Source organism: Dermacentor andersoni, chromosome 2 (assembly GCF_023375885.2).
Source record: "Dermacentor andersoni chromosome 2, qqDerAnde1_hic_scaffold, whole genome shotgun sequence".
Classification (NCBI taxonomy): domain Eukaryota; kingdom Metazoa; phylum Arthropoda; class Arachnida; order Ixodida; family Ixodidae; genus Dermacentor; species Dermacentor andersoni.
The window spans coordinates 105,652,625-105,680,298 of NC_092815.1; the positions used below are offsets into that span (position 1 = coordinate 105,652,625).

Consider the following 27,674-nt stretch of genomic DNA (forward strand, 5'->3'; position numbering starts at 1 on the left):
CTTCGGCTTCGAACCTTTTGTCCTGTGCGGTAACTACCGAAGGTTCTTTTGTGCGACACAAGATTCGAGAAAGAAGTGACCTTCACTGAGCAAGGAAGCGTTGTACCAAATCGTGCTCCTGGCGTTCTGTAAGTATACGCTTGGACATCGTCGCCAGTAGAGTATCGAACTTCACTTTACCCCTCTATGCGCATGCCTGTGACCAGATGTGTGTATCCGGAGAAATCATTAGCCAGAGGCTGTGAGGAAGGAGCCTCTTGTGGAATGAGTGTCTTTCCTTTTACGAGGCAATACTGTGAAAAACACCGCGATGCCACAGTGCGAGCAGTGCTACAAAGCGATAACGCGACTGATAAGGACCGGCGTATAGTGACTGCGTTATGGGCTTTCTAGTAGGTTATCATATAGCATTTGAACAGTAACAAAAACATTCGAGAGAGGAACGATAGTCGCGCAGTTTTGCCCGACACGCGAATCGTAAGCGACAGCAATGTATTACATAACTACACAAAGTAAGGTTCGCAGTTTTATCGGGAATATAAATTGCAGTAAACATTCCCTTACTAATTAAATTAACAAGCACGGTGTGCTCTGTGCGCGGAGGTAAGCCCTGTCGACCGAGTTCAATATTAGCATCTGGGGCCATGGCCTTTCCACCTAGCAAAAAGGACACAGTAGCTTTTCTGGGAATTAAGATTAAACCCATCCTCATTAGCCCATTATGAGGCCATCTTCAGGCCAAGATTAGCATGTAGCTCGCAAATTGCGAGGTTACACGATTTGGATCCTACTTGTACATCGTCAACGTATACTGAATAAAACATGGTACGTCGAACTGATGAACGTAAAGATTTTTTTTTTTTTTTTACCATTAGAAGAGTACAGCTTAGTACGCCACCATGCGGCACTTCAGTTTCCTACAGAAATGCCCTGGAAAGAGCATTACCAATGCTGACTCGGAATATGCGGTTTGAGAGGTAGCTTTCTCTAACGTTAAACGTGTTTCCGTGAATACGCATATGCGACAGATCTAGCAATATCCCGTAGAGCCACGTCGTATCGTGTGCCTTTACCATATCTAGGAATGCGGACAAGACGTACCGCTTGCGAATGAAAGTGTCGCGGACATTTAACTCGATGTGCACGAGATGGTCGGTTGTAGAACGACCTTTCCTGAAACCGCACTGATAATTAGGGTGAACCATTTTCTTAGATTCGAGGAAACGTAACATACGACGAATTATCATCTTCTCGAACAGCTTGCAAAGACAACTTGTAAGCTCTACCGGACACTAACTGTCAGCTGAAGATGGATCATTACTTTGTTTCAGTAGTGGAACTACAATGGCCTCTTTCCATGTTGAAGGAAGGTATATCCGACAGCCCAAATGATGTTAAAAAAGTGCAAGTAACGTTATTTGTGTGTTAGTGTGCAAGTTCTTGATCATGACGTACACGATCCTGTCAGCTTACGGTGCAGAGCTCTTTCACGCGTTCAGTGAGGCTTTCAGCTCGACAACGCTGAAAGGACGGTTATATGAACGGTTCTCGTAACCGTCCAAAGTTCAAGAACAGTTCATTCGGTCTGCATTTCCGATCAAGTGCATTACTTTCCGCCATTTCTTGATATTTAAGGAACGACTCGGAACAATGAGCTAGAAGCGCGCTGGAAGTGCTCCCCAAGACGCCTGCCTGCTCTTTCAAGGCACTCCCTTGATCACCGACGAGAAGCGACATCAAGCTCACTGTTCACCAAGTGTGCGTTCGCTAAGTTCACTAAGCCTGCTCGCTCCACGGCCACCCGCCACCTGGAACGGGTGCCTCTCATGGCAAAAGCTTCCTCTGCGGTCAATGCCCTTTAGCTCTACAGCACGCGTCAGGGGCAACGCAAAAACGACTGCGTGAACACTCGGAGGGGACTTCCTAAAAATGGCGAGGGTTCGCGGCGGCTATTTCAGAAGGCGCGCGGTCTTCTCTCAGACGCTGTTCCGGCGGCGTTGGTCGGGTCCTTCTGCAGCTGTGACAGCGGAACGCGTGACACAGGATCCGGCGCTGGACGACTGGCGGACGAAGCGACAGTGGGAGCAGCGCGCTTTTCGTCCACGTGACGTGCGGGGGCAGTGGCACATGTTTCAGCGTAAAGCTTTATTTCGGACACGAACGCAAATGGCGAAGGAAGCCATGGCGCGGGAAATCCGCTGAAGGCGCGGCTGGGATGTCAGGCCCCCGCCGCTGCCAGACAATGCGTGGAGGAGGTTCTTACCTCCCCTCGCCCCTCCCATCTTGAGGCAAGCAAGCACAAGCACCACATTCAAGCGACGCGTCAGGCGGACCCTGTGGGTACAGTGAGGGCGGGAGACGTGGTATTGAAGCACCCTAGGGGCAACCACATGTACGCGACATTACGAAGAAGGTTGCGACACATTGTCCGAATAAATACAACCGTATATTATGCAATTTATATATATATATATATAGCTGTATCGGGAGTTTTTCAAGCCGCTCTACAACTTTCTCACTGTCACTTTTCATCTAATTATGATATCATAAGTTGATTAATTAAGACAAATTATCTAATTAGGCGGAATGAAAAAAAATAATGAGTATCTCCAAGCGACGGCAAACAATATAACCTTGGTTCTGTCCAGCTACGCGGCATTTGCATATATTTAATGTTTGGCTCAAGTTACGTGTGGTACCTTGCATAATCACAATTGAATGACGACAGTACGATTACGGTACAATGACCAAAAATTTTACTTCGCCGGAGCGACGGAGTCGGTATGACGATGACGGCATGACGACAATGGGACATGACGTCAATGAAGTGATGATGAAACGACAGCGTGACGACGACGGCACGACGACAATGGCGTGATGAAGGCCTCATAAGAGTCTGACGAAAAAGCTGGAACGACGACTGTGCAACGACCCCGGAGTCCACACAAACCCGTACACGTACGTAGTGGCCTAAGGTATTGGGCGAATTGGACCCCTGGGTCAGAGTAGAAGGCGTGACGACGACAGCACGAAGTCAAATCGCGAAGCTGGAATGACGACCATTGAACGACCACGACGCACCACTGGCGGTGCGACAACGAATGAATGACGACTGTATGACGACGACGTAGTAATGACAACAGCATGACCAGTGTTGGACGACAAAGCTGGAATGATGGCGATGCAACGACCACGAGCCCACCATATACATAGTGGCTCAAGCTGTTAAGACAACTTGGACCACTGGGTCGGCGTAAGAGTACGGACGGACGGATAGATCGGCGCAAAACGGCTGAAGCAGGCAAAGAATACTATTCGCATTATGGTCTCAATAATCGCATTCAAAGAGGCTGATCATTACGCCACGCCCCTTTAAGGTTCGCTTTCCCGCAGCACTTACGCGCGCGCGCGGACAAAGCCGCCGCTGGATTGACTAGTCGCTTAACTAGGCTTTGAACAGCAAGTAATCTTGAGGCCGAATCGGATAGGAATCGAATTATGTGTTCAGGAAGCGAATATAGAACATTTTACAGCGAAGCTGTTATACGCTCGGTTATGGCGGTTTCTGCGAGTAGGCAAAAAAGATGGCGGCCACCCCCGAGCTAAAGCATAAAGGAAAAGCGTATCGCCGGGTATTTCCCAGCTGCGCTTAATCGCCAGAAGTGTGAAAATGTAGCGATAAAAAGATATCGTAATAAAAAAAGTAAAACCGGAATAGACACTCTTCAGTATGGATTGCGGTTTGACGTAACCTGCTCTATAGGGAAACCACGTAACCTTATCTGAATTCCCTTCCACTTGTGCAATGGGTAGGCCGCCGCGTGCGGCGAGGACTGCGGAAGAAAAGTGCGCCTATGAAGAACAGCGCGGTGAACAGAAGCGGGAATGTGCGCGGCGACGGCGGGCGGCCCGTAATATATGGAGGAAGATCGTGCCGCAAACGCCGAGCGTATGCACCTTTGGTTGGATCACCCCTACCGACTCCACACCCGTAGTAATTGCGGGCGATTTCAACAGACGTGTCTCGGCCAGACGGAAAGTGGTTCGTGGCGTTTCTCTTGGGAAGGTTCGGCATTCAATCTTTTTACACAACCATCGGTGTGCCCACGACGTGTCACCGGTCGTGTATAGACCTCACATTAGCCAAGAACCTTTCCAGTGTCGCCACAGGGCCACTGGCCGTATATCATAGCGATCATAAAGCGATAGTCACCTTGGTGACCAAATAGCAAATCCAAAAAAGCAAGCAAAAGGAGGTCAAAAATAAAATAAAATAAATAAAAACGCATTGAGCATGCAAATTAATAAAACAAAACAAAAAAATCGTGAAAAACGAAATTCATTGTGGTATGTGTCTTATTTTCAATCAACAGATTTATTATCAACATATTCATCACCATATATACAGCTCCACTGGTCATCCACCTTCACAGAGTGGAATGGCTCTGAATTTTTTCAATAGTTTCAGAATAATAAACATTTTCTATCACTGATATAAAACAGCGCCAGCAGCCTATACGATAAGCTTGCCTCCTCGCCAAACATTAGGAAAGAGGTGGCTGCATTGTTTTCTGGGCCAGTCGTACAACGGGCATGTTTAGTGGCGAGTTACGATGGTACAGTATGCTTCATCGCAATATAATCTGTTTTACGACAAAGCATCTATTTTACACACATTGTCTTGTGGTGAAACATACAGACACTACCTAATAAGCTATAACTGATAAATGGAGCCCACTGAAAGCAAGACTCATTTGGTGGTTCGCTTATTGGGCACAAGTTTGCCTAAAATAAACCAATTCTTTAGGGTACATTCTTTGAATTGTGTGTACAAATACGAGTACAAAAGCAAACAATTTAAAATGAAATGGGCACCAACCACGCATATGGTGTCGCAAATACGAAGGTATCACAACAGAACAGCACTCTTGCAGTATTTACATGAGAGCCTTTATTTCATTTTGCCCCATGAAAGGAATGCATAGAAAAAAAGCTTCATTTTCTAGAACATGTCCACACAGTAAAACCCTTTAGATACACGTTCAAGTGATAAAAGGATGTCCAAAAGAATAAAACATGTGCATGTGGCACATAATATTCAGCTTCATACACTGCTTCGTTAGTAACAGACTAGGTTAAACACACAGATGCTTTGGTAGCTCAAGAGGTCACATCACAAGGTGCACAAACTCCTGTGACCATGCCAAAGAGCATAATGGCACACTTTGAATGAAAATGCTTTGAGAAGTTGTCGGCATAATGGAAATTTAGAGACCATCGCCAATGCACACACGGGAAATATCCAATACCTTTTCCCTAAATAGTTTGCACTCTCCTTCACAAAATTTGTTATCTGCCCCACCATACACTGCTACCATACACTGTCAGCAACATCTCTTCGATGCATCCATTGACAGCTGTAAGCTCAGCTAGGGTGTAATGCACAACAAGCACTTAAATGTGCTGGCAAAGCACCTTATACCCCACCCCTGTCACACTGGGCGTTTTAATGTCATTCGAATCAAATGGCATTAGCATCGAATGACATTATTTGGCTGCTACACAGTGATATTTAATGCCATTAGCACTGAATAACTTCCACAATCGAATGAGTTTGAGAAACTCATTCGGCTTCGCACTCAGAGCGAATGTGTACTCTCAACCCCAGAAACAAAGCAAAACAGGACAGAGTGTTTGCAAATTGAAAGCTGTACTCTTAAAGAAATAATAACTTTTCCGTGTTTTAATGGACTTGTTACTTTAAAGAAGCAAAATCTGTACGGCAGGCTGTCGCAAAATTTTGTTACTCTCCAGCTCAGCAGCGTCTGGCAGCCGCCCATGCTGCCGCCACTCTGCTCGTTAGCCATATTGTAAACACTAGGGCGCCTGGTTGTACGTTTTGGTTAATCAGGCATCAGCAAGCACTTTACGTGCACTTATGCAAGCACTTTATACCTATCTTGTTCTACTTTAGTCGCCATGTTTTTTTGAGGTGATCACCAATGATATCGCCACCGAATGACATTAATTTTTCGAGTGTAGCACTTCCACGGGCTAATGACATTTGTTGCACCGAATGCCATTAAAACACCCAGTGTGACAGGGGTATTAGTGGCCTATGGTGGTGAAAAAGCCAAACATGGGCATCAGCAACAAAATGTACTAGTAACACCTTTGAGCTTGGTGTTAATTAAAAGCCAAATCATAGGAATACAAATGTGGTGAGAATAAGGTACAATAAAACCAGCGTTCTAGTAAAATATTCTAACACCGCTTATTCCAGTCAAAGCTGAAGAAATAAAAGAGTAGGGCCCCCCATTGTACATAACAATTTCAGAGTGCAGTATCTAAAGCACAATAGAGTTAAAAAAGTAAAGTATAAGTAAAGTGAGTAGGTTCCCTGTAATAAAGTTTATAACATATGCCCATACTAAACATTACATGTTCACACAAAAAAAAAAAAAGAAAACTGTCTAGTGAGTGCTGAAGGCAGAGAGAGAGCCCATCAAGTTTGTGATACTAGAGATATAGATGAGATCAGATTACCCAAGTGTACATAAAATGAACCATACATTCAAATTCAACATTTATGTATGCCTAGTGTACTGAAAATCACACACAACATGACATCATAGCCCAACATTCATGCAAGCCTAGAACACACTTACTTTATCAATTTTTCTTTTTTGTATAAAACAACGACAGAAGCTGTAACTCAGTAATCTCCGCACTGCGAGATACTGGCTTGCTCTCTATCTTGAGCTCAGCTCATGGCCTGACCTAACAAAGCAGTAAAAGCTTATACTGGAGGGACAGTCTCTTCACAATACAATCGGAAACTTTTCATGACACTGACTTGAGAAATTTGACCAGCATCAAATGAGAACATGCTGAACTGTGTGCAACAACATATTGAAACATGGATACAGGAAAAAGGCTGTTTAGCACCATATAGCAGTGATAGCCACGGACTTGGAAAACTCTATTTGAAGCTTAAAATAGTAATGCCATAAAGTCCGGTCGATGGTGACTGATTAAACACTTAAAGAACTCAGTAGCTAATAGAGGTAGTTGCAGGAAGCAGACTGTGATCCAGCCTTGGAGTGCCATGTGCCATCTATTTTCAAGTAGAGATTGCACTAAAGGTGAACAAGTTCATCCATAGCACAATGAACTCATTAATAATACCTTAAATTACACAGCACATGAAATTCAAGCCAAAACTAAGCTTGGTCAATGGCAAATAAAAGAATAATGATTCCAACAGTAGGTTTCGTACCTTACGGAGCTTAAAAAAGCTGCACAGCAATGCCTTTTACATTCTGTGAAGGCTTCAATTGTCAGAAAAAACAAGATATCTCGAAATGAGCCGCTAAAGCTAGTACAAGGCACGTTTTCTTTAACGTGCGCTCATTCAATGAATCAATGTGGTTCCAGGCTCATAGCATTACTACTTTGTAGAGACATGCCCACGCGGTTAACTGTGATCTTACAAAGCTTGAATACATACAATGATGCACATCAGCTGCTTTCGCTGCTGCTCCTTGTTGCAATAGCCTGCTTCTCCTGACTTTGACTCTGGTCAAGCTTCGCGTTAGCAGCAGACAACTTGCCCATACTCTTTTTTTGCTGAAGGAGCTCCAATACAATAGTGCTGACAGTGCAGGCAAGCTGCTGAACACTGTGGGGCTCATCTACAGGTGGCACATGGATGAATACGGTCCAAGGACTGATCCTGAGTGAGGTGAAGTAGATGAACTCGCACAGGAACCTTGAGAACACACAAAAAGAAAGGATGAAGACATGATATGTACAGCTGACAATCATGCAGCCCAATTTCCCTTTGGGCTCTTGTATGTAAAGTCATCATCCGAGTGCATTGCAGTTTGCGAGCTGTGAGCATAAAGAGAGCACGCCAAGTGGCAACCGGCGAGATACATTGTCATCACCATCATCATCATAATTTATTAAACCTTAAAGGCCCCTTTCAGAGTATTACAAAAGGGGGGGGGGGGATAACAATAAAGAGTAGTCATGATAAGAAAAATGGTGTACACGTGGAAGGCAAAAAAAAAAAAAAAAAGGTAAAATGGGCATAGCTGTGAGCAAGGTGATTAGCTTTGAAAATGGGCTGTCAGTAACTGCTTAAATTTTGGGCCATCACACTCATTAACTATTGACTGTGGCAGCTCATTCCGGTGCTCTACTGTGATGGGCAGGAAAGATTGATGAAATTCAGTGGTAGTTCCATGAAGACACTGTACACTCAAGCAGTTGAAAAGTCGACAGGAAGTGCGGTGAGGAGGGAGAAGTGTGTTATGCAGCTAGGGTAAATAGTAGTGGAGTTTGTGAAAAAGACACAGTTGTGCAATCGTGCAGTGAGTTGACAAAGAGAGGAGGTTAAGAGAAGATTTAATGCGAGTCATACTTGTGTGCCAATCGTATTTTGAAGTTATAAATTGCACAGCCAGATTCTGTACAGATTCTAGTGTGTTAATAAAGTAAGTCTGCTGAGGGCTCCAAATTGGTGATGCATATTCGAGTTTAGTGCAGGTGAATGTTTCGTAGGTAAGCTTGCGAATAGAAGTGGGTGACAATGGTAGGGACCTTTTGATTAAACCCGAGTGATTTTGAACAGTCAGCTGCAAGTTGTCAGACGCAGTCAGGCCAGGTGATATGGTTCAATACTGTGAAGCCTAGAAGGCGGTAAATGATCTGTGGATGAGAGGACCAATGAATTAAAGGAATAGGGGTAAATGCTGCTGTTTTGTTTCCGAGAGATACACATGAACTTACATTTTGAGGTGTTAAGCACCATCAGCCAATGTGAACACCAAGAACAAAGCTGTGAAGCTTCTGCAATTTTCACTAATGATGTTTGAGTTAAGTCCCATCATACACAGCATTTGGAAGTCTTTTAAATCTTCGCCTCATCCTCGAAGATATTAATGCATATAAGTAAAAATGCACTCATTCTCATGCAGAATAGATGACATAGGAAGGTGCTCTTGACAAGTGCTGAAGACAATGGTGTATAAATCTCTAGAACATGCACCATTTTCACGTTTAAATGACACAAATAATGAGCTCGGAAACTAGCAAAAAGTGAATGGCAGCATTAGTCTGTTCATGAGAATAACAATAATTGGACAAAAGAAGAAGAAAAGAAGGAAGAACATGCGAGATGAGACACAGAGAACATTTGGTGGTTGACACTGTCTTGTAGTCGAGAGTTAGACGGGAGCCCACCTGGTTGGGTTGAGACATGACAAAGAACGATGTGCACCAAGTAAAATTTATTAAAAGACGTTTATGATTGTGAGCAAGGCTTCCATATGGAAGCCGAAACGTCCTATCTTTTAATAAGCTTTACATGGTCGATGTACGTCTTTCTTTGTCTTGACACTGTAATTATGTGAATTACTGGGTTATTTCTTCTGCCAGGATGTGTGAGGTGGCCGTAAGCTCTTCACTTTAGGCGATCTCTAAAGCCCAGTTGACGGCCTGCAGCTGGACTGTGGGATTTGAGCTGGACACCACTACCTCCCAGTCCGAAGTGTTATTAAGTTGGAGTTTCGCCCTAGGCTGCTGCTCAATATACAGTCGCCGACTGATTTTTCGGACTCCAAAAATTCGGACATGCTCGATTATTCGATCTGCTTCGCAGCACCACCATTCTCCCCATAGACCATAATGTATAACAACTGCCGAAAGTTCGGACACTCCTTGAGTCAACTCGATCGAGAGCACCATGCACCGACTCTGTCCGGTGCACGGTTCGACTTTCTGAACGCCATTTTTGTTTTGAATGGAGCCTCCTTGCTGCCCCACGAAGTGGCGCTACTGCAAATCCCTACTCATCATCATCGTTTCTGCCTGGTTCATGGCCACAGGAGTTCCGGTCTCAGCTTAGTAAGCCATGCCAAGACAATCCAGCAGCTAATTTCTTTCTTCTTGCACGACATACGAGTAGGCCACATTTTTCGTTTGTGCCACTGGTGTCAGTGTGATGGTGTGGTGGTGTTTGCATTTGTGTGAAGTGTCGAGGTGGCGGTGATCCAAAGTGGCATACGGAAACATCGCGTCAAGTGTCTAATGGCGCCGACAGTGCCCGCGCAGACTGCGCTGGGGAATGCCGGCAAGGGGGTGCCGGGAGGCCTAGGATTTGTCGCCTTCCGATGTGCTCCCTACTAACGCCGAAATTGTTCTGCCGAGACCTGTGCTGTGGTTTCAATGCGATTCCAGAAACCAGCTCATTTGACAGTTTCACAGGTGCTGACACTGCTGTACTGACATGCGCAGAACTCGACAACGGCGAGATCATTCGTCAGGTTTGTGCTGCACCACTGGACAATGACTCCGAGTCGGAAGATGACGGACCATGTGCTATGCTGCCGTCGCATGCGGAGCGTGTACAAGCAGTGACTGTGCTGTCAGCCGCCTATAGTGACCGTACAACCCTCTCCGAGATTTAGGCTTATTTGATTGCGCGTAAACGGAACAACGTGCAATGGCGCATTCACAATTTCTTCAGGCCTACTGCCGAGCCCGAATAAGTGCGTGGAAATAAAGGATTCTTTTCTAGGTCTGCTTTTTCGGACACCTGTTTATTCGGACATTTCCGCAGTCCCCGTGAGGTCCGAATAAACGGTTGGCGACCGTACGTGTCAGGTCCACCTTATGGGCGTGGCAGTTTTTGCATTTAGGCGAGAAGCAGCTGGGATATATTAGTGAGCACTTGTATGGGTTGACAAATGAGCCAATCTGCAACTGACTCATGGTAACTTGCTGCAATTTATCCAGTGATTTATGTGGAGGGGGTATCTTTGTCTACCTTCGCGGTAGTGCATAGTAATTTCGTGGAACGACATCAGAGGTTGTCAAAAGGGGCGCTTCTGGTTACGAGAGGTTAACTTAATGTTCTTCCTTACTACCCCTTAGGTTGCAAGGATGAGCGAGAGCGAGGAAGGAATTGCAGAGTGATGGAGAGGAAGGAAAACTGAAAATGAAGGCATTTGCTCATTCAGACCTGGGTACACTGCTTACCTGCCAGCATCATTTGAAGTCTCAACGGGAACAGGGCAGCCGGCTGTCTTAAGCTTCTTGGTCAACGCAACGAGGTCAAAGCAGGTGCGGAGTCGCTCGTTTTGTGGAGACACCCCACAGCATAGGCCCTGAAGCATCAGGTCGGTTGAGAGAAAATGACTCTGCCGTTAGTATTTGTTCCGTGAAAGGTATCACACAAGAGAATTTCACAATTACGACTAGAATGCTAGATCGTGAGTTGTACCATGAGTAGAGTAGCTCCGTGCATTACTGCTACAAAGAAGGCTGCATCACAACTAAACTAAAAGCATGTTTAGAAATTATTATCCACACTGGCATGCATATAATAGTGTGGATTATTAATCCGAATCATGGCAGTGAAAGAAAGAGGAAGTGCGCAAAAAAAAAAGCACTAGCTACGATGACAGACTGAATATTCTTTCAAAATTTATTACACGTTCTGGTACAACATGCTGCACCTGTCCTTTTTTATGTGCTGCTGCTTTGTGCTTTTGGAGCACTGACCTGCCTATACTCAAGAAATGAACCAAATGGCACAAACCAAAGTTTTATCGTAAGCGTGCAGTGCAAGCTTAACTCTCTACCACCTTGGCAGATCCTCAGGGTTCTATGTTTCTGAAAAGCAATAGCACCCCTGCTGTTACAGCAGGTTTGTTAGGTTTGGGTGTTTCTAATATCAGGATTTTTTGCTGTAGAGACAATCGAAATTAAATTGAATTTGGTCTGGCACAACTGAGCAACAAGTCAAATATCCCTATAAGCAGAACTGTTATATTATTGCGAATTTCCTATTTCCCCTGTTCTGGACCCTCGCTACAGGAGGGTACACAAGAATGAAAGGGATTGATATATGTAACGAAATGGGCTATGTATAAATCCCTAATGGTGAGGTCAATGCATGAAACATAAAAAAGGGAGGGAGAATATTTGAAGTTTCCAACACGAATCTAATATTACACACTAACCATTCGTATTTGAAAAGGAACTATTCAGTATTATTGAATATTTGAAACTAACCAGGCATTTTGCAACAAAGGACTGCGAAAGTATTGTAACTGTTCTCCATCTGCTAAACAAGGCATCGAAGGTTATCAGAAGTGAAACGACAAATGGTTTTGAAGGAATGCAGCAACGAGATAGATAATGAAAGTTATGTTTCCAATCAAGCGCTCGGCCTACCACCGGGAACAGCGACACTCAAGCTTGAAGCCCTAGGAGTCCATAATACTATAAGAGAAATTATAGACGCCCACCTCACAAGCCAACGAGAATGACTAGCCCTCACACCAACAGGAAGAACAGTCCTAGCGCGCCTAGGCTACCCCACACACGGCAAAGGCCACGAACAAACAATCCATCTGGCCCCCAACTTCCGGGAACACATCAAGGTAGCCCCTATCCCCAGAAGCATGCACCCGGAACATCATGCCGATCGTCGCCAAGCTCGCACAAAAAACTCTACAGACAAAATATGGCAGTCTCCCCACCACACTGTTCACAGATGCCGCGCAGTACCCCCAAAAAGCAGCCATGACGGCCAGCGTTGTCGACTATAACCTACAAGAGGTGGTCTCGATGACGGTCCGCACTGCCAGCGCCCTCGTAGCGGAGGAGACAGCCATCGCCTTGGCCATCACCTCTAGTCCAACCAACGAGTACGTCCCAATTATTACTGACTCCCAGGCAGCTTGCCGTAGCTACGCGAGAGGCAGAATATCTTCAATCGCCCACCGACTCCTCAAACAAGCCTCCCAATTCCCGGACGTTGAAATAGTGTGGACTCCAGGACACGAGTCCCTCCGTGGAAATCAGCATGCGCACGCTGTAGCCCGAGCTCATGCCTCCCGGGCGCCACAAGAGAGGGATACGGCCGCATCCATGGAGCCCGTACCTTTACAATACAACGCTATACTACAACACCACAGATTGAACAGACGACAATACCCGCCTCCACACAAGACCCTCTCACGTGAAGACGCCGTAACAGGGCGACAACTACAAACCAACACTTACCCCCATTTATGCAGACTACACGCAATACACCCTACACTATATTCATACAAATGTCCCCTTTGTAATGATTACGCCTCCCTATATCACACCACATGGGCGTGCCCCAACGTGAAGGCGGCCCCGCAAATACCCAACCCCACACCCGAACAGTGGGAGGCCGTGCTGACTAGTTCGGACCCTCGTAACCAGCAGCAACTGGTGCGGCGGGCCCGGGAGACAGCAAGAGCCGCAGGAGCCCTGGACTAAGGGCGCCTCCCACACAAGCAGAACGACACCTGCTTGTCCTTTCTTTTTAATAAATGTTTCTCCTCCTCCTCTTGCGGCAGAAGCCTACATGACAACCTGCAAGTATTGCTTGCAGTACATCATTTAATGTTTTTTGCAGTATAATTTGTGCAATTTTTATTGTTTACGCTACGACCAGAGATGTTTTTTCTTAGAACTGACCCTTTTAACATGTCTTTACAGCACACAAGTGCAGTTTTTTTTTGTCTTTTACTAAAACTTTCGACCTTTTTTTGGCAACCATTTCTTTAGTGTTTTTGTAAAGTTTTATTTCATATAGCAGCACTTCATTCTTACAAAGCTTGTTTGCAACCAGCTCTAAAGATTGTGAGATGCTATTCATGCACTTTATGTAATCTTGTGTTCGAGACTGATTCTTTGTCCCTGACTGTCTTTTGACTAGACTAGTTTTGACTAGACAGTAATGGTGTGGTACTCAATTATACAGAAATAAATATTACTGCTGTAAATAAGTATATGTGTCTGTGGTTGACTCTTCAATATTGTACACTCACTATTCAAATTTGATTCTTATTAAAATATTTGGTATTCACACACCTTTAATGAAAAGCAAAGCTGATCACCATGTAAGACAGATGAACAGAAAGGACACACATGGTGTACAGTTGCGGACAAAACATTGTGGACTATGAAGTGTCGGGCCAAAAGCCTCACTATGTCATCTGCAGCTGCACCAGTGTGGTTTCGAGACAAGCACATGTATCTTGTCTTACCTGCCTAGGTTCCAATTAAACTGTGAACCCAGCGGCTGGCACCTGCTGCATGTTACAGTAATTATAGTCATATATGTCTGTATGATGTTGCCCCGACAGGAAAATCTTGCCAGCATAAGCATGACACAAGTGTTGCTGTTTGGATGGCTCACCTTACCTAACTCAGTAGAGATTACATTCTGCATATCACCAATGGAATAAAGAAAAGATGTTAAGGTCAGCTCCTGCATAGATGCCTATACTTTATTTCATACTTAACACAAACAGAAGGCAACATTACTGCAGCTACAGAAGCAGTGCTGTCATAGACTTCACACATTTCCCTAGGACAGTTGCTTTTGGTCTGCAACACTTTCTACGGAATACGTATTACAACTATAACTTGTGGATATAAGGTTACATCAAATCCCATATTATTTGTGCACGCTCATGGTTTTGGTCCCAAGTGCAAGCTTTGCACTGTGGCCGCTGCATGAACATGTCACTTCGCTCATTCAGTCACAGATAGGTTAGAGCTTAGACAGCTTTCATGTAATTACGACATGATATTTTGAAATAAAAGAGCATGAGATTTAACCTTACATGGAAATACATGATGCATAGCGATACAAGGGGTGCCCGAAAAGTTCGCAGCCCGCCCGTAAAATCTTTTTCGCATGGTTTTGCTTCGCAATGCAATATGCTATTCAGTTATTTGAATGGTCTCATGAGCAGTCTGGATTTATTTTGTTCTTTTCTTTGTTTCAGATACAGTGGTTTAAAGCAAGGTCACGAAGCTGAAATATGGAAATAGAGATATTCGCAAAGCGAGCAGTCATTCATTACTATCTGAAAGAAGGACTGACACCACAAGAAATTCACAAGGACATGCTGGAGACATTAGGGAAAAATGCTCCTTCTTATGCTATGGTGAAAAAGTGGGTTCCCGATTTCAAGCGAGGCCAGACATCAATTGAAGATGCTGTGCGCAGTGGTCGTCCCTCAACAGCATGCACAGATGAAAATGTCCAAGAAGTGCAAGACATTGTAATGGCTGATCGATGCGTCACACAGCGGCACATTGCAGAATGTGTGGGCATATCAGTGGACAGGGTCGGCCATATCCTAACACAGCTCCTGAACATGCACAAAGTTTTGGGCCGATGGGTGCCCAGACTTCTGATATTAGAGAACGAACGTCTGAGAGAACTTCCCTCTGCAGAAAATCTGCAATTGTTTGAAGCTGATATTAATCTTTTTCTGCAGAGATTCATTACAATGGATGAAGCTTGGATATTTCACTGTCTCGAGAAGCCTCGAGACAGTGAAACATCCCACTTCCCTCTGTCCCAAAAAGGTAAAGGTGGTTCGATCCGCTGGCAAGGTTATGGCATCAATGTTCTGGGATTGCAAGGGCGTCATTCTCCTGGAATTCCTCCCAAAAGGTCAAACCATCAACAGGGAATACGATGCAGCTCAGATTCGTCCTCTGAGGTCGGCAATCAAGGAAAGATGGCGAGGGATGCTCGAGAAAGGGGTGTTGTTTCACCAGGACAATGCGCCAGTTCACACATTTGGCTGTTGCAATGGCTGCAATTCCCTCCTGTGGTTCCCACCTGCTTCAGCACCCGCCCTATTCCCTTGATTTGGCTCCCTCAGACTACCACCCATTCCCACAGATGAAAAAGCACCTTGGTGGAAGCCGTTTTCCTTTTGATGAAGCAGTCATGGATGCCGTAAAAGACTTTTTGGAGGAGCAAACGAAAGATTCTAAGAAAGTGGAATAATAAAACTCCAAGAGCGATGGCATACCCCTCAAGAGAGACTATGTCGAGAATTGACTGCAAAATTTCGACCCCCGGTCACTACGTTGAGGTCAGGCCGCAAACGTTTCAGGTGCCCCTTGTATCTTGGTTTCTATGACACATTATCTTTTGGCCATGAATGCAAGCAGTAAGAAAAGTCTCTTGTAGCCTTCATAGCTTTGCCTGCTATGCATGAAGTAGAGCATATATGCCAGTACTACCTGTAATGTGTTTAGCAGAATGACCAGAGACAGAAATTTGCAGCAAATCTGGAAGCTGTGCAGCGAGTTTGAGCAGCATTGCATCTCTCCAGGATGGTGGTGAGACCTGCAGTCATGCTGTGACTGAAGGGTATACTACAAGTTTAAATCAGAGCATTATCTGTGGCTTGAATATTGTGCAACCGATACATAGCAACTGGCACCCCAGGGAGAAAGCTATATTGCAAGCTCTCATTTGACACAAGAGACTGTGTTAGCACGTAGTACATTCATGAATCTTTTTTTTTTAACTTGCTCCAGTGGTTTACTAAATTTTATCCCTGCCTTTACATCTGTTCCGTATTGGCCACTCAAAGTCGCAGGCATAATAAATTGCAAGATGCATCATGAAATTCTGCCCACAATTTCACTGCTGTGGCAGAGATCTGACATCAGCATGACTTCCAACAACCTTTGATTTGGAAATGGACCCTTATGAAATACGTGCAATCAGCTGACAGCCATGAGCGGGAGCAGATTATAACAGAAGAGGGTGTGCACAACACTCAAAACAAGCCACGTATGCAAGACCAGTGATCATGATTGCAACTTGTTTCTAGCTCTCATATTCTCAAACGATCCTCGACTTGAAGCTCGTCCTCCACTCCACCGAGTCGAGCACAGCGCCACCCCTTGACTGAAAAAGATGCCCCACTTCTCAAAAATTGCCATGCAGCCTCAATGAAGAGTAGTGACCAAGTCTGTCGAGGGGTGGAGCTGTGATCGACTTTCTCGAGTCAAGGTTGAGGGCCGAGAGGAGGAACATTCTAGAATACGTGGAGCGAGAGTGGGATTGTGTGACAAATACAGATCCCACCTTTTGAAGCACTGACTTTTCTTTTATCGGTGCAATTCTTGAATTCTTCAAACTAACATGTACCTCACTACCTCTGTAGCTAGAAGCAACAGTGAGCATTACTAGTTGCAATAGCAGTTAGTTATTTCGCATTAATGCCACAGTGCATATGTGAACATGCTAGCTTTGTAATCAGCTGCCTCCTGCAAACATGATGTGATCATGTTCCTACACAAATGTGTGCTACTTTCAAAATGAAGGTTGGAAGTCTGTGCTTGTGCTGCCTGTTTCATGTCTGAGTTGGTGCATTGCCTGCACTGTGCACCAACGGTATGAATTACTAACAAACCAGCCCTGATATTTTTACCGAAGACTACTTGTGGGGAATGCAATCTTCCTTGTGTGGAACTGTTTGCAGTTGTTGGTAGATTGCATTAAAATGTAAAAGTAAAAGTGTGGAGCCACTGTGCCATCACAAGTTAACTGCCGAGGAGGGCTAGTTGTTTAATGGCACTAGCTTGGCAGAGGTGCATGACTCTGCTATTTTACATAGCTGTGCAAAACACAAACTTACAGATTTCCTTGATAGCATAACAACAAAAATGATTTATTCTACAGAATTGATAGACAGTCTTGAGATGCTGCCATGGTTAAACTCTCCTTCCCCATTCAATTTCATGATTTAGTATGTGTGAAGCTTTTCTGGAGCTTTCTAGAGAGCTCAGTCAATTCAGCAAAGGAACAGCACAGAGATCACAGATATGTCACCTGTTTAGGTGTGGCACCCTTGTTGTCAGCAGCACAATAACTGCCATTGTAAGCTTGGTTTTCCACAACCAAGTTCCGGGCAGTGGCATTCATTCCACAGTGGACCACAAGCTGCAAAGGGCAATGTCATATGGCATGAAAGCAGGCCTCTAAGCATCTAGATTATGTGGTATATGCAACATCTTTTGGACTTATCAATTACAGCTTATGGGTGCGTCCCACTAAATCCAAGGGTCAACACCATCGTCTTCTAGTAGCACATAGCAATAAGAATGCGACATTTAAATTCAACATGCTTGTTTCCTTTTAATGAATGAAAGCAGCATGTCGGTGAACTGGAAACAGCTGGCAGAAAGGTGCAGTGGTTCATAATAAGTTTTAGCAAGCAACATATTTTTATTCTTGTCCCCAGTTCGAGAGGCCAATATGCAAAAGTTCTACAACCAGACTCACATCAGGCTTGATATCCTCCCACAACTGAGGCACCACGCTTGAAACAGTATCGTACTCTACTGGAACTTCCTTCGTCACGAGTCTCGTTCCAGGAATACCAGTCTTGGCGAGGGCTTTGACCACTTCATTACTCGAATTGTGGCCGTAGTCACGGAACAGTCCGAACCCTGCAGGAACCAGCACAAAATCCGCAAGTACACTATACCATTATCAGGAAAAGATGACGCTATTGTTCATCATAAATGCTTCCCAAGGAAGTTCGATCGCAATGTTCGAGTCGCCACAACTCGCACCGTCAACAGCCATCAGGACCTCCCCAAAACACAAGCCCTGTGAAACGCAACGCACTTCTTCGGAGTACTGCGGGTCATGACAATCGCTCCAAGCAAAGTACAAATTTGACCATGCGTGTCGAACACTTTGTGATCGTCGAAAAACAAGCTAGGCCTCGGGCGTTTAAGACCACGGACAGAAATACGTATGCAAACGTACTGTGTTATAAATATGGCCATGACGATTTCAAATTCGCAAGTAAGGTACAACGCCTCTCCGATTATTGCCGGATAATTGGGGGCCATAAGGAAAACAAACATCACGTGCTCAACGGTTGATGGAGCGGCCTCGCCAGGCTCACCTGTCAGGAGAACGGTCGGTTCGTGTTCAGGCAGGCACACACCTGGTAACAGAGAACAAGGCATGGATTTTTGGGATATTTACTCTTTCGGGGATTTGTGGTGACGTCGTAATATGACGCTGAAATACTGACGCAAGTTCGGCAAGTCACGTATGAGCGTGACAACTAAGCTCAAGTTGTGCTGGCAGCTTGTCTAGCTTACACAAAAAGTTCCGTTGCAATACCATAGAATCTTCTGGAAATTGCGAAGCCTTTCAGAGGCGAAAACTTCGTGCTAAAGACATTAGCGGAAACCAACAAAACTTACCGTTCATCGAGTCACTGCTGTCCGCCGCCATAGCAAATTCGAAACTGAAATCGCCGGGAACTACAAACGCATTAAAAAAAAAAGTGTTTATACGCGAGATATGTGCTGCCGTCTGTATTCATAAACAGTCACGATGGTCAGGTTAGATGTAATAGCAGTAGATAAACTGCAGGAGAAAATAATGTTGAAGTGGTTCACGCGGTTCACGTAAGGAGTTGACCAGAGCGGAATAGCGTGACGTCAACAGTAGCGCAAGAATTCAAATAACTGTTTCGTTGCACTTCCTACACCAAAGCTTTTGGTGGCCTTGGATTAACGCAAATTACGTGCGAAATGATTTGTAACATTTGCCACAACTACAAGTAACTGAAGCCGTGATATATCATTTTGTGTGATGTATTTGTCAGTTCGTCTTCAAAATGTGTCACTCGTTCACGCAGATTTCATGAAGCAAACCTAGCGGACCTAGCCTCCTAAATTCTAATATAAATCTGACTCGCAGTAATTGTGGTCTTTCTTTAATACTGCTACTAAGCTAACGAACCTATGGTTGAGAAGCCTGACATCGACAAACGAGACGTGACACTTCGCGTCTAGCACCCGTCCGCTACTCTGGAGCAAGGAAGTTATAAATCGTGATATTCCTTGCTTTGTACGTTCACCTTGATGCGAAATTAATGCTGCCGCAATATGGCATTCCTGAAAGTCGAAATTTCTGCCCTTCTTTGCAGCATTTTGGGTACTTGCTAATACGGGTGTCACAGGCGCAGTTTCGATCGCGATCGGGATCGATTTTCTCGGTTGAGATTGACTAATTTTCGCGAAACCGCGGGAGGGAGAAAATCGCGTACGAGAATTTCGATCCGCATCGGGCTCCATCCCTATCAAAAGTGCGGCGTGTAACACCGTAACACAGTTTCCAGCTCGTGACGAAAATGCGGCTAAATGACAAGATGCGATACTGCAAAGCGCGTAAATAATAAGACAGTGTGTATTTAAAAGTTTATATCCTGCTTCATGCGAATCAAGGAAACTAAAAATGACGCTTTCCTGTCATAAGCTACGAAGAAAATAAAAAAAAATCTGCGACAAGTGAGGAAGGAATCAATTATGGCTAAGCGTGGTGTAATCCGCACACGCGCTAAGAAATGTCAGAAATTTCATAAATTTCTGGCTTCCTGTATGCAGAGACTACTGCTTTAATATATAATTCAAATACTTTGTAGAATTCGGCAGTAATCAAGGGCTTGATTAAATTCTGAGGTTTCACATGCCAAAAGCCGCAATCAAGGGCTATTTCTTAATAAGAGGCACCAGTGTTCGCTATTTATCCAATGTCTTAGTAGAGAGTTCTAATCAAAAGAAAGCTTTTAAAAGACATTACTGTAGCGACAAAAGTGATCTTTGGCAACATAATTTGTGAAACTAGGCATTCGAGTTAACATTAACTAATGAACTTTTTAATTACTTTATGAGCAATACATTGTTGTTGTGGAATTGAAGCACATATGAGTGCTCAAAGCACGTCAATTAAGCAAGAATCATAAGATTAGAACCCGTTTTGAGAAGTGTTCCCAAATCCTGCCACAAGATACTGCTTCATGTAGCTTTCTCATAGCATGCAAGAACAGGTTTATGTGAAAATGGGGAGGAAGAAGGGCACTATGGGAAGGTATTTCGCAAGACATTTTGGGGATGCAGATTCAGAAATGGGTGTTAGATTCAAACTGAAGTGGACATGCCTTGAGCCCTTTCAACATACCATTTTCCTAATTCGCAATTGCACTTAGCCACTGTGCACATTTGCCCAACTGGTGATGGTGGCACCAGTCGTGGCTCAAATGAACATGAGGTTTTAGCTGCACATGCTGAGGCATGTGGTTGCACATGGTTTTATCACAAGAACCATGTCTACACTTTCCACGCCTTAAGAGAAGCAAATTGGCCGTGTGTACAGATTGCAAAAATGACTGCGCTGCCATTAGCTTAGCAATCTGCCTCACAAGAAAGCTAGATTTAAGATTACGAGGAGGGCCCATCACACAATTACATGAGCACTACCATCAATTCTTAAAAAGTTCATCAATGATCCAATTACATGGCTTACTGCTGGAGTCTTAGCTCTACTGCAATGCCCCATTAGCTGCATGGATAATATGACAACTCACTGTCATAGGTGCACGGGGCAAGTGCTGCACTTGCTGCGCAGTTTTCTAATAAAAAACGATCGGTAAATAAACAGCTTGTAGAACAAGGGACGTGAAAAAGAGAAGCACGCAAAGTGCTTTCTTGTCCTTTGCTTTACATGTTGCTTGTTATTTACTGATCACGACTAATCAACAAGCCAAAATAGCTGCTTTAGTGTAAAAGACTTACTCTATGGCCAGCTACATTGCTGTAACACTGCCATAGATTAATTTCTTATGCCCACTGCCGCAAATAATGTTTATGGAAAACACACTCACACATGTACATACAGTAATTAGCGATTCAAATGCGATACTCTAACTGCATGGTGGTCTGTTTCTTGCACCACCGGTGAGTGCTGGGTGGTCATATAGGGGTCAAATACAGTCGCAGTGCATCGCAAAGGCTCACGATTTCATTGTATACGATAAAGGATTAGTTCAGTGCCTCGATCCAGGATTCACCAATGAGGTGAAAAGTGCCGGCAGCCATGTTCTCCAAGTAACGCCTTTGAATTGCCGAGCACTGAGTATCTACCCTCTCATCTGTACTGCTCAATTTTAATTTAGGAGCGACATTTAGTCATTGCTTGAAACATCCAATGTTGCAGGTTGATGCTTCATGGCCCCAAGCCTATATCTAGGCTATGAGATGTGCACACAAGGCATGCAAAATTTCCGGAAATTTTAAGAGGGACGAAAAAAAAAAAGCGTTTCTTTAGGAAATAGAGAAAAACTTAAATTACAGTAAAAATAGCTTAGTTATTATTCCAGCAATTAAAAATAATTAACCTTAAGTACATCTGATAATTACACAGAGAACACGAAAACGATTTGGAATGAACGCCTTATTCTCTTCTATTAAATAGTGCTAATCTGATAAATGAGAAAGGCCACACAGGTCCGAGTCACTCTCACTGGACACTAACATTAGAATAGATCGCAGCTGCTTTCACATTCAGACATGATTGTACATAGACGAGTTTTTGAACATGTTTGCTTGCGAGTTTGTTATGAAGCTTCTCACGCACTTGCTATGCAAAGTGCATAGGCTGCTACGTTTTCAAAACGAAACTGTAAGCATAGCTACAACGTAGACACTTAAATACTGTGCTGTTGCTTTCTTCTTGTCATAGCTTCTAGAACTCTATGCTGCACAGCACAGAATGGCAGGTATATATTACTGCATGGGGAAATCTTGACTATTTTGTCCCAGCCCGAAACTGAACAGGGCTCAGGCCGTTACTTTCAGGCTCTTACAGAAGAGATCGTATCTCACCCCCAGAGCGCTTAGTTGGATAGACCCTAACTTCCCGCAGTCATGTTCCAAATGTGGTCATGCGTGCTGCTCCTTCGACTACATGCTCTGGTGGTGCCTGCCCGTACAGTGCAAGCTCCAAACTTCAATACGAGTCCAAGTGGGACGCCTTGCTGAAGAGCTCGGAATTCCCGCACCAACTACAGGCTGTCCAGAGGGCCCGCGCCATTGCAGAGAGTCACCACCTCCTGGTCCTGTCATGGGCGAAGCCACCAACTTGATTGGGGAGCCTTCGGCTCCCTCCAGTCGAGTTCCTCAGGTCACTTCAATAAAGTTCTTGTCAGTTGTCAATTGGGAAAAAAATAAAAATTTCCCCCCTCAATCTTTCCAGGTTTTCGCCCTTGATCCTTACATGTCTATTGCGCACTCATTCTTGCACTTCACTTCAGTGCAATGCAGCTAGAGTTGTGAGAGACTGAACAAAGACTTTGTGCTTAGCAGAACAGCAAAGCTGCCAAGCCACTGTGGTAGGTTGTCCAGACGAAAAACAACAGTGTTAACTTGCACAGCAGCTGCAACAGCAAAGCTGCTGCAGATACTGTCACTCAACTGGGTCAAACATAATACATTAATGCCCATAGGAGAACTCCAACAAATGCAAATAAGTGAGCCTTGCGCAGACAGTTTTACGAGATGATTGGAGGGCGTGGCCTTAAGAAGAAGACCACGCTTTTATTGCTCGACATGGAGGGCTTTAATTGCCCTTCCTCACCCGTTGAGCCCCTAATCACTGTTCCAGCTTCGGTGAGCACTGCATATATGTCGGTAGCACATGATGGCCCTCTATTGCAGGCCCGCGACTAGCAGAGTACATTTCGAGTCGAACGTGGAAAGTCCCCATATTCTTGCGACTATAGCGGCCGGGCTGGTCTGTGCTCGGGTCCCAGTGTCGTCCATGTGGGGGGTGCCAAGCTGGGGAAGAAAACTCATGGCCTGGGCTAAGTGCTTGCACCTCACAAGTCCTGAGTGAGAGGCACTCCGGCTGGAATGCATAGTGAAAGGCTGGTGGCAGCAAGTACCATGCCAGACGAATGGTAGTTGGGAGTAGTAGTCTGCCTGGCTCTCGCCAACTGTGGCATCTCGGCGAGGTGGCATGCCATGGCAACGCACGGACGGCAGAGATGACAGTAGTCTTCAGTTCTTCTTTCCCATTCGCTTCTGAAGTGAGTGGTCATAAGCCCAGTGCTCTCCTTCCATGTGGAATACCTGAAAGGGAAAAGAAGAGAAGAGCAAGGAAAAAAGATATGTCAGCACTGCTGATTTCCTCTCAGGACACCGACTTCCACACTCCTCAAGTTTGGCAATATATTCATCAAGACAGGTAACCCATTAAACAAGCCAAACAAAAAGTGGGCTGCTATCGTTCGCTGAGATCTAAAGTAATTTGGTGTGTGTTGGAATGCAAAATGGTGCTAAAAAAGGAACCTGTTAGGGGTTCTCATGCATTAAGTTCTTGCAACTGTCGGTGACCACTACTCACTCATTCAATTCTTAAAGTGCCCATGAACAGCTCGAGGTGTTCGTAATGGTGCACTTCTGTAATAAATAAATGAATAAATAAATAATAAACAGTAGTGACATAAAAATAAAGAACTAAGAAAGAAAAGAAAAGAAGCAGGAAAAGTAGCACAGGAAAGTAAACAACAATATCCAATTATGCATAAAGGCAGAATTCAGTGAAAGGGCGAAAACATAAATGTTAAGTATGCCAACATTGAAACGTAAGGTATTTTGTTGGGTTGCAGCATGTTATAAAGCTAGAGCTAGATAAAAAGCCTATGTAGAAAACTCTGGGATTACACAAGCTTGGTTGAGGCACAGGGAATGCAAGAGCCAGTGTTAGCTCTTGACAACAAAGGCAACCAAGAATTTGTTCATACAAACACAAGAAATTCATTTTTACATGTAAAACAAAGTAAACAAACAATTAAATCTCTGATCAAGCCCAATGTGTTGACATATGAAGAATACCATATAATGGCTACATACAGTAGAAACTTAATCATATGTTCTAAAAAAAGAAAGAGCGAGAAAAAAACCCTACTAAATGGGAAAACGTATGACCCAAAGTCCCTAAAAGGTATGGCAGACTCAACCGCAGTTGACATCTATATAATGAAAAGCGTTGCACAAATTGTTACAACAAGAGGTGCCAACTTGTGGGGCGCTAGTGGAGCCCATGAAGCCTGACACATGCATTACGTTTTTGCAGCTGCAGGAAGCTTACATTCGCACTCCTTGAATTCCACCCAAGTCAGCAGCTTGTTTAGGAAGAGCATTAGCGGGAAGCTTTGATGTGTCCACTAGGCAAGAAATGTCACGGCACAAGATGCACTTTGTAGTTTTCCTACAAAATATTGTTTTGAGACAGTGACGGGAAATCGGAACTAACTCGAGCTGGTGGTTAATGCTGAAATGCGATGCTGCCAGAGTGAAACATGATGCTTACTATGAGTGCCGCCTGCAGCAGGAAACAGTGGTGAGTTTGGGTTATCGCCTGTTAAAAGTGTAACTGTAGTGGGTAATTTTTTGTGTTCTCGATCGCGAAAGTTGGACGCTGGGAAATCATACGAAATGGAATTGTATCCATCAGGTTTTGCTGTATACAGTAGAATCTTGATGATACGAACTTCTCAGGACGGTGCAAGAATTCATATCACCTGAAATTTGTACGACCGCAAAACGTTAAGAAATCAGGAAATTAAGAGGCCAAGTGGCCATGAAATGGCTGACTTGCTCAAAATTTCTAATTTCTTAATTTTTTTTCAATGCAAACCTGAGACTCCTTTAGCTCATGGCGAAATATTCTGAAAAAATATGTAGCAGAATCTGAGAAAACTGCACTTTTTTAGTGTGTTGTCTTCGAAATCAGGAAGAAAATCTTGCTTTGGCAGGTGTTATCGCACTGCTGATTGAACGAGCGTGGCTTTCTGTTGACGCAGTGCAGCCATCTTGGTATTGAGTAAACACAAGAGTTTGGAGATTCAGACAGCCATAACGCTGTATTTCTCCATGCAGCAATAAAAGCAACAAAAGCAAGTGCAAAAGGGGAAAACTAGTATCGCAGTTCATTATTGCAGTCATGTAGGATGCAGGGAGCACTCCTATTGGTTGGCACAAATTTGAATCAGTGGGGCTTTTGTTTCACACACATTTTGGCAGCAGCAAGCTGCGCACTTTGTGCGTTATGATGCAACATTTTAAGAACTGCCTGGTTACCTTGAGTTCCTGACGTTGCTGCATTCTAGCTGCTGCCTGATGGTGATAAGGACATGATTTGTGCAAGATAAGGGAATACTTTTCTTGTTTACTTTGTATTGTGTGATCTGACGGATGCAAAGGTAGAGAAGTTCATCAGGTGCTGAATATGACTGAAGCTGAGGAATGTGCACAGACATAAAGCTGTCCATCGAAGTGAATGCCACCGATCTTGCTGACGCAGCAAGACTGGGTCACGTGTGATTTCAAGCTTTTGATAAAGTTACAAGATGTTTGAAAATGGCTGACAAGTTGCGTGATACTCCAAAAAGCAAAAGCTTCCATTGCTATTTTCGAGGAAGGAGGGGGGAACCAAGGCTGTGTGATGTAGGTTGCCCTGGCAACAGGAATGCGAATGGCACATTGGTGTGGCAGCTCTACCAGCCTGAAAACAACCAGTGCCTGGTGCTACTGGCACCTGCTTTGCTGGGGATTGTGTGCCAGCTCAATTGTTTGTATCATCTGCCACGGCACGAAAAGCAGTTTGCAACATTGAAATTTCGCAAGTTATAAGCTAATGAACATGGGCCAGAAATTTGTAAATATTCGTATCATCCCAAAATTCGTATCAGGCACGATTGCATCCACCAGCTTCTACTGTATGCCAAAGACAAAAAGGCATTCAGCGTACAAAATACCTTGTTGGATTTTTTGCACTTACTAAATAGCACACAGTTGCCTTAACTGGTGAAATCATGTTCTGCAGTGGTTGAGTGAAAGGATGCTATCACTGTTAATTTCCCAAAGGCCTTCTTTATCCATGTGTGTTTATTCTTAGGCTGTTGCTTCACTCTTTAATGAAAGAAAAAATTGTTATCCACCTGAATGAAGCACGAAGCTACAAAAGAAACCAACACATGTTCCTCAGATAGCTTTGCAGTTGAATAAAGATCCGTCCTGGTCCGGGGATAGATAGCTGGGCCAATGCCTTTCCAGGGAGGTCGCTTTACCATGTAAGCTAACCAGGACGCTATCAGAGTGCAGCGCAAGGCAGAATTGATCGACAACTCAAAGCAAAGGGACAGTGAATATGGCAAATCAGTTTTGCAGTGGAGGCAGGTTTATGAAAGGAAAAATTGTCATCCACAAAGCTACAAAGGAAACCCATACAGGTTTTCCATGTTTTCTTAGCATTAGATATTGTGCAGCAACAACTTGATTTGGGTGAGTTGGTTCACCTTGAACGTACAATCCAGTTAATGTCAGCGTGGCGTAAGTTATGGCCCTGTCACACAGGCAAATTTAGCGTCATTTTGAGTGAGTGCACTTCGCTGCTAATGTCATTTGCAGGCTGTCACATGGGAACGCTTAGCGACCCTCGCTGCAAAACATACTCGCCAGCGAGTGCGCTTGGTGAACTCACTTTGCTTTGCCAAAGTGTGTAGCCTCGGTAGCAATACTTAAAGTTAAGATAAACTAATATTGAAAGCAGTATAGGTAGTAATTTTAAACTACCTTTTCGTGATTGGAAATGTTTTAAACTAATAAGGTGATACCTATAGTAAAGAAAAGCTAATTTACTATTCTCGCTCTCAGGCTCTTTATGTGTAATGGCCGTGCAGTTGCTTATGCCTGTTCGAGCCGCTGTCATTTGTTCTTAGTTAAATGGACGGTAGCAGTCCATCAATGACAACTAGGTCACAAGAGGAAACCTAGGCGCTCATACATAAGGTGTCTAGATAATATCACTTTTTGCCGTTTAGGACGGCGTCACGTTCACCATTGTGGTTTTGGCTTGATAATTTTACGGCAAAGCTGACTGTGCATTACTCGCGCCTTTGGCAGATGCATGCTTCACGATGCAAAATATA

At 44.3% G+C, this 27,674-nt stretch overlaps 2 protein-coding genes across 3 annotated transcripts in view; both read right to left on the minus strand.

Moving 5' to 3' along the window:
• Positions 1-4,928: 4,928 nt before the first annotated feature.
• LOC126541494 (pyroglutamyl-peptidase 1) lies at positions 4,929-19,807 on the minus strand. Of its 2 annotated transcripts, XM_050188260.2 has the most exons (6): positions 19,102-19,801; positions 18,795-18,836; positions 18,161-18,327; positions 17,708-17,818; positions 11,047-11,174; positions 4,929-7,771 (listed from the first exon to the last, which is right to left on the minus strand). In XM_050188260.2, the coding sequence occupies exons 1-6, from the start codon at positions 19,130-19,132 to the stop codon at positions 7,522-7,524; spliced, it is 729 nt and encodes a 242-aa protein (XP_050044217.1). In that variant the 5' UTR covers positions 19,133-19,801; the 3' UTR covers positions 4,929-7,521. The 2 variants fall into 2 exon arrangements, with proteins under 2 accessions (XP_050044217.1, XP_054932655.1); XM_055076680.2 differs by lacking the exon at positions 18,795-18,836 and having other exon boundaries at positions 19,102-19,807.
• Positions 19,808-23,229: 3,422 nt separating this feature from the next.
• LOC126541479 (oxysterol-binding protein-related protein 9-like) overlaps positions 23,230-27,674 on the minus strand; it is a 52,047-nt gene continuing 47,602 nt past the window's right edge. Inside the window, exon 20 of the mRNA XM_050188227.3 lies at positions 23,230-23,811. Within this exon, the coding sequence (XP_050044184.1) occupies positions 23,740-23,811 (72 nt within the window). The 3' untranslated portion in view covers positions 23,230-23,739. The remainder of the gene's footprint in view (positions 23,812-27,674) is intronic.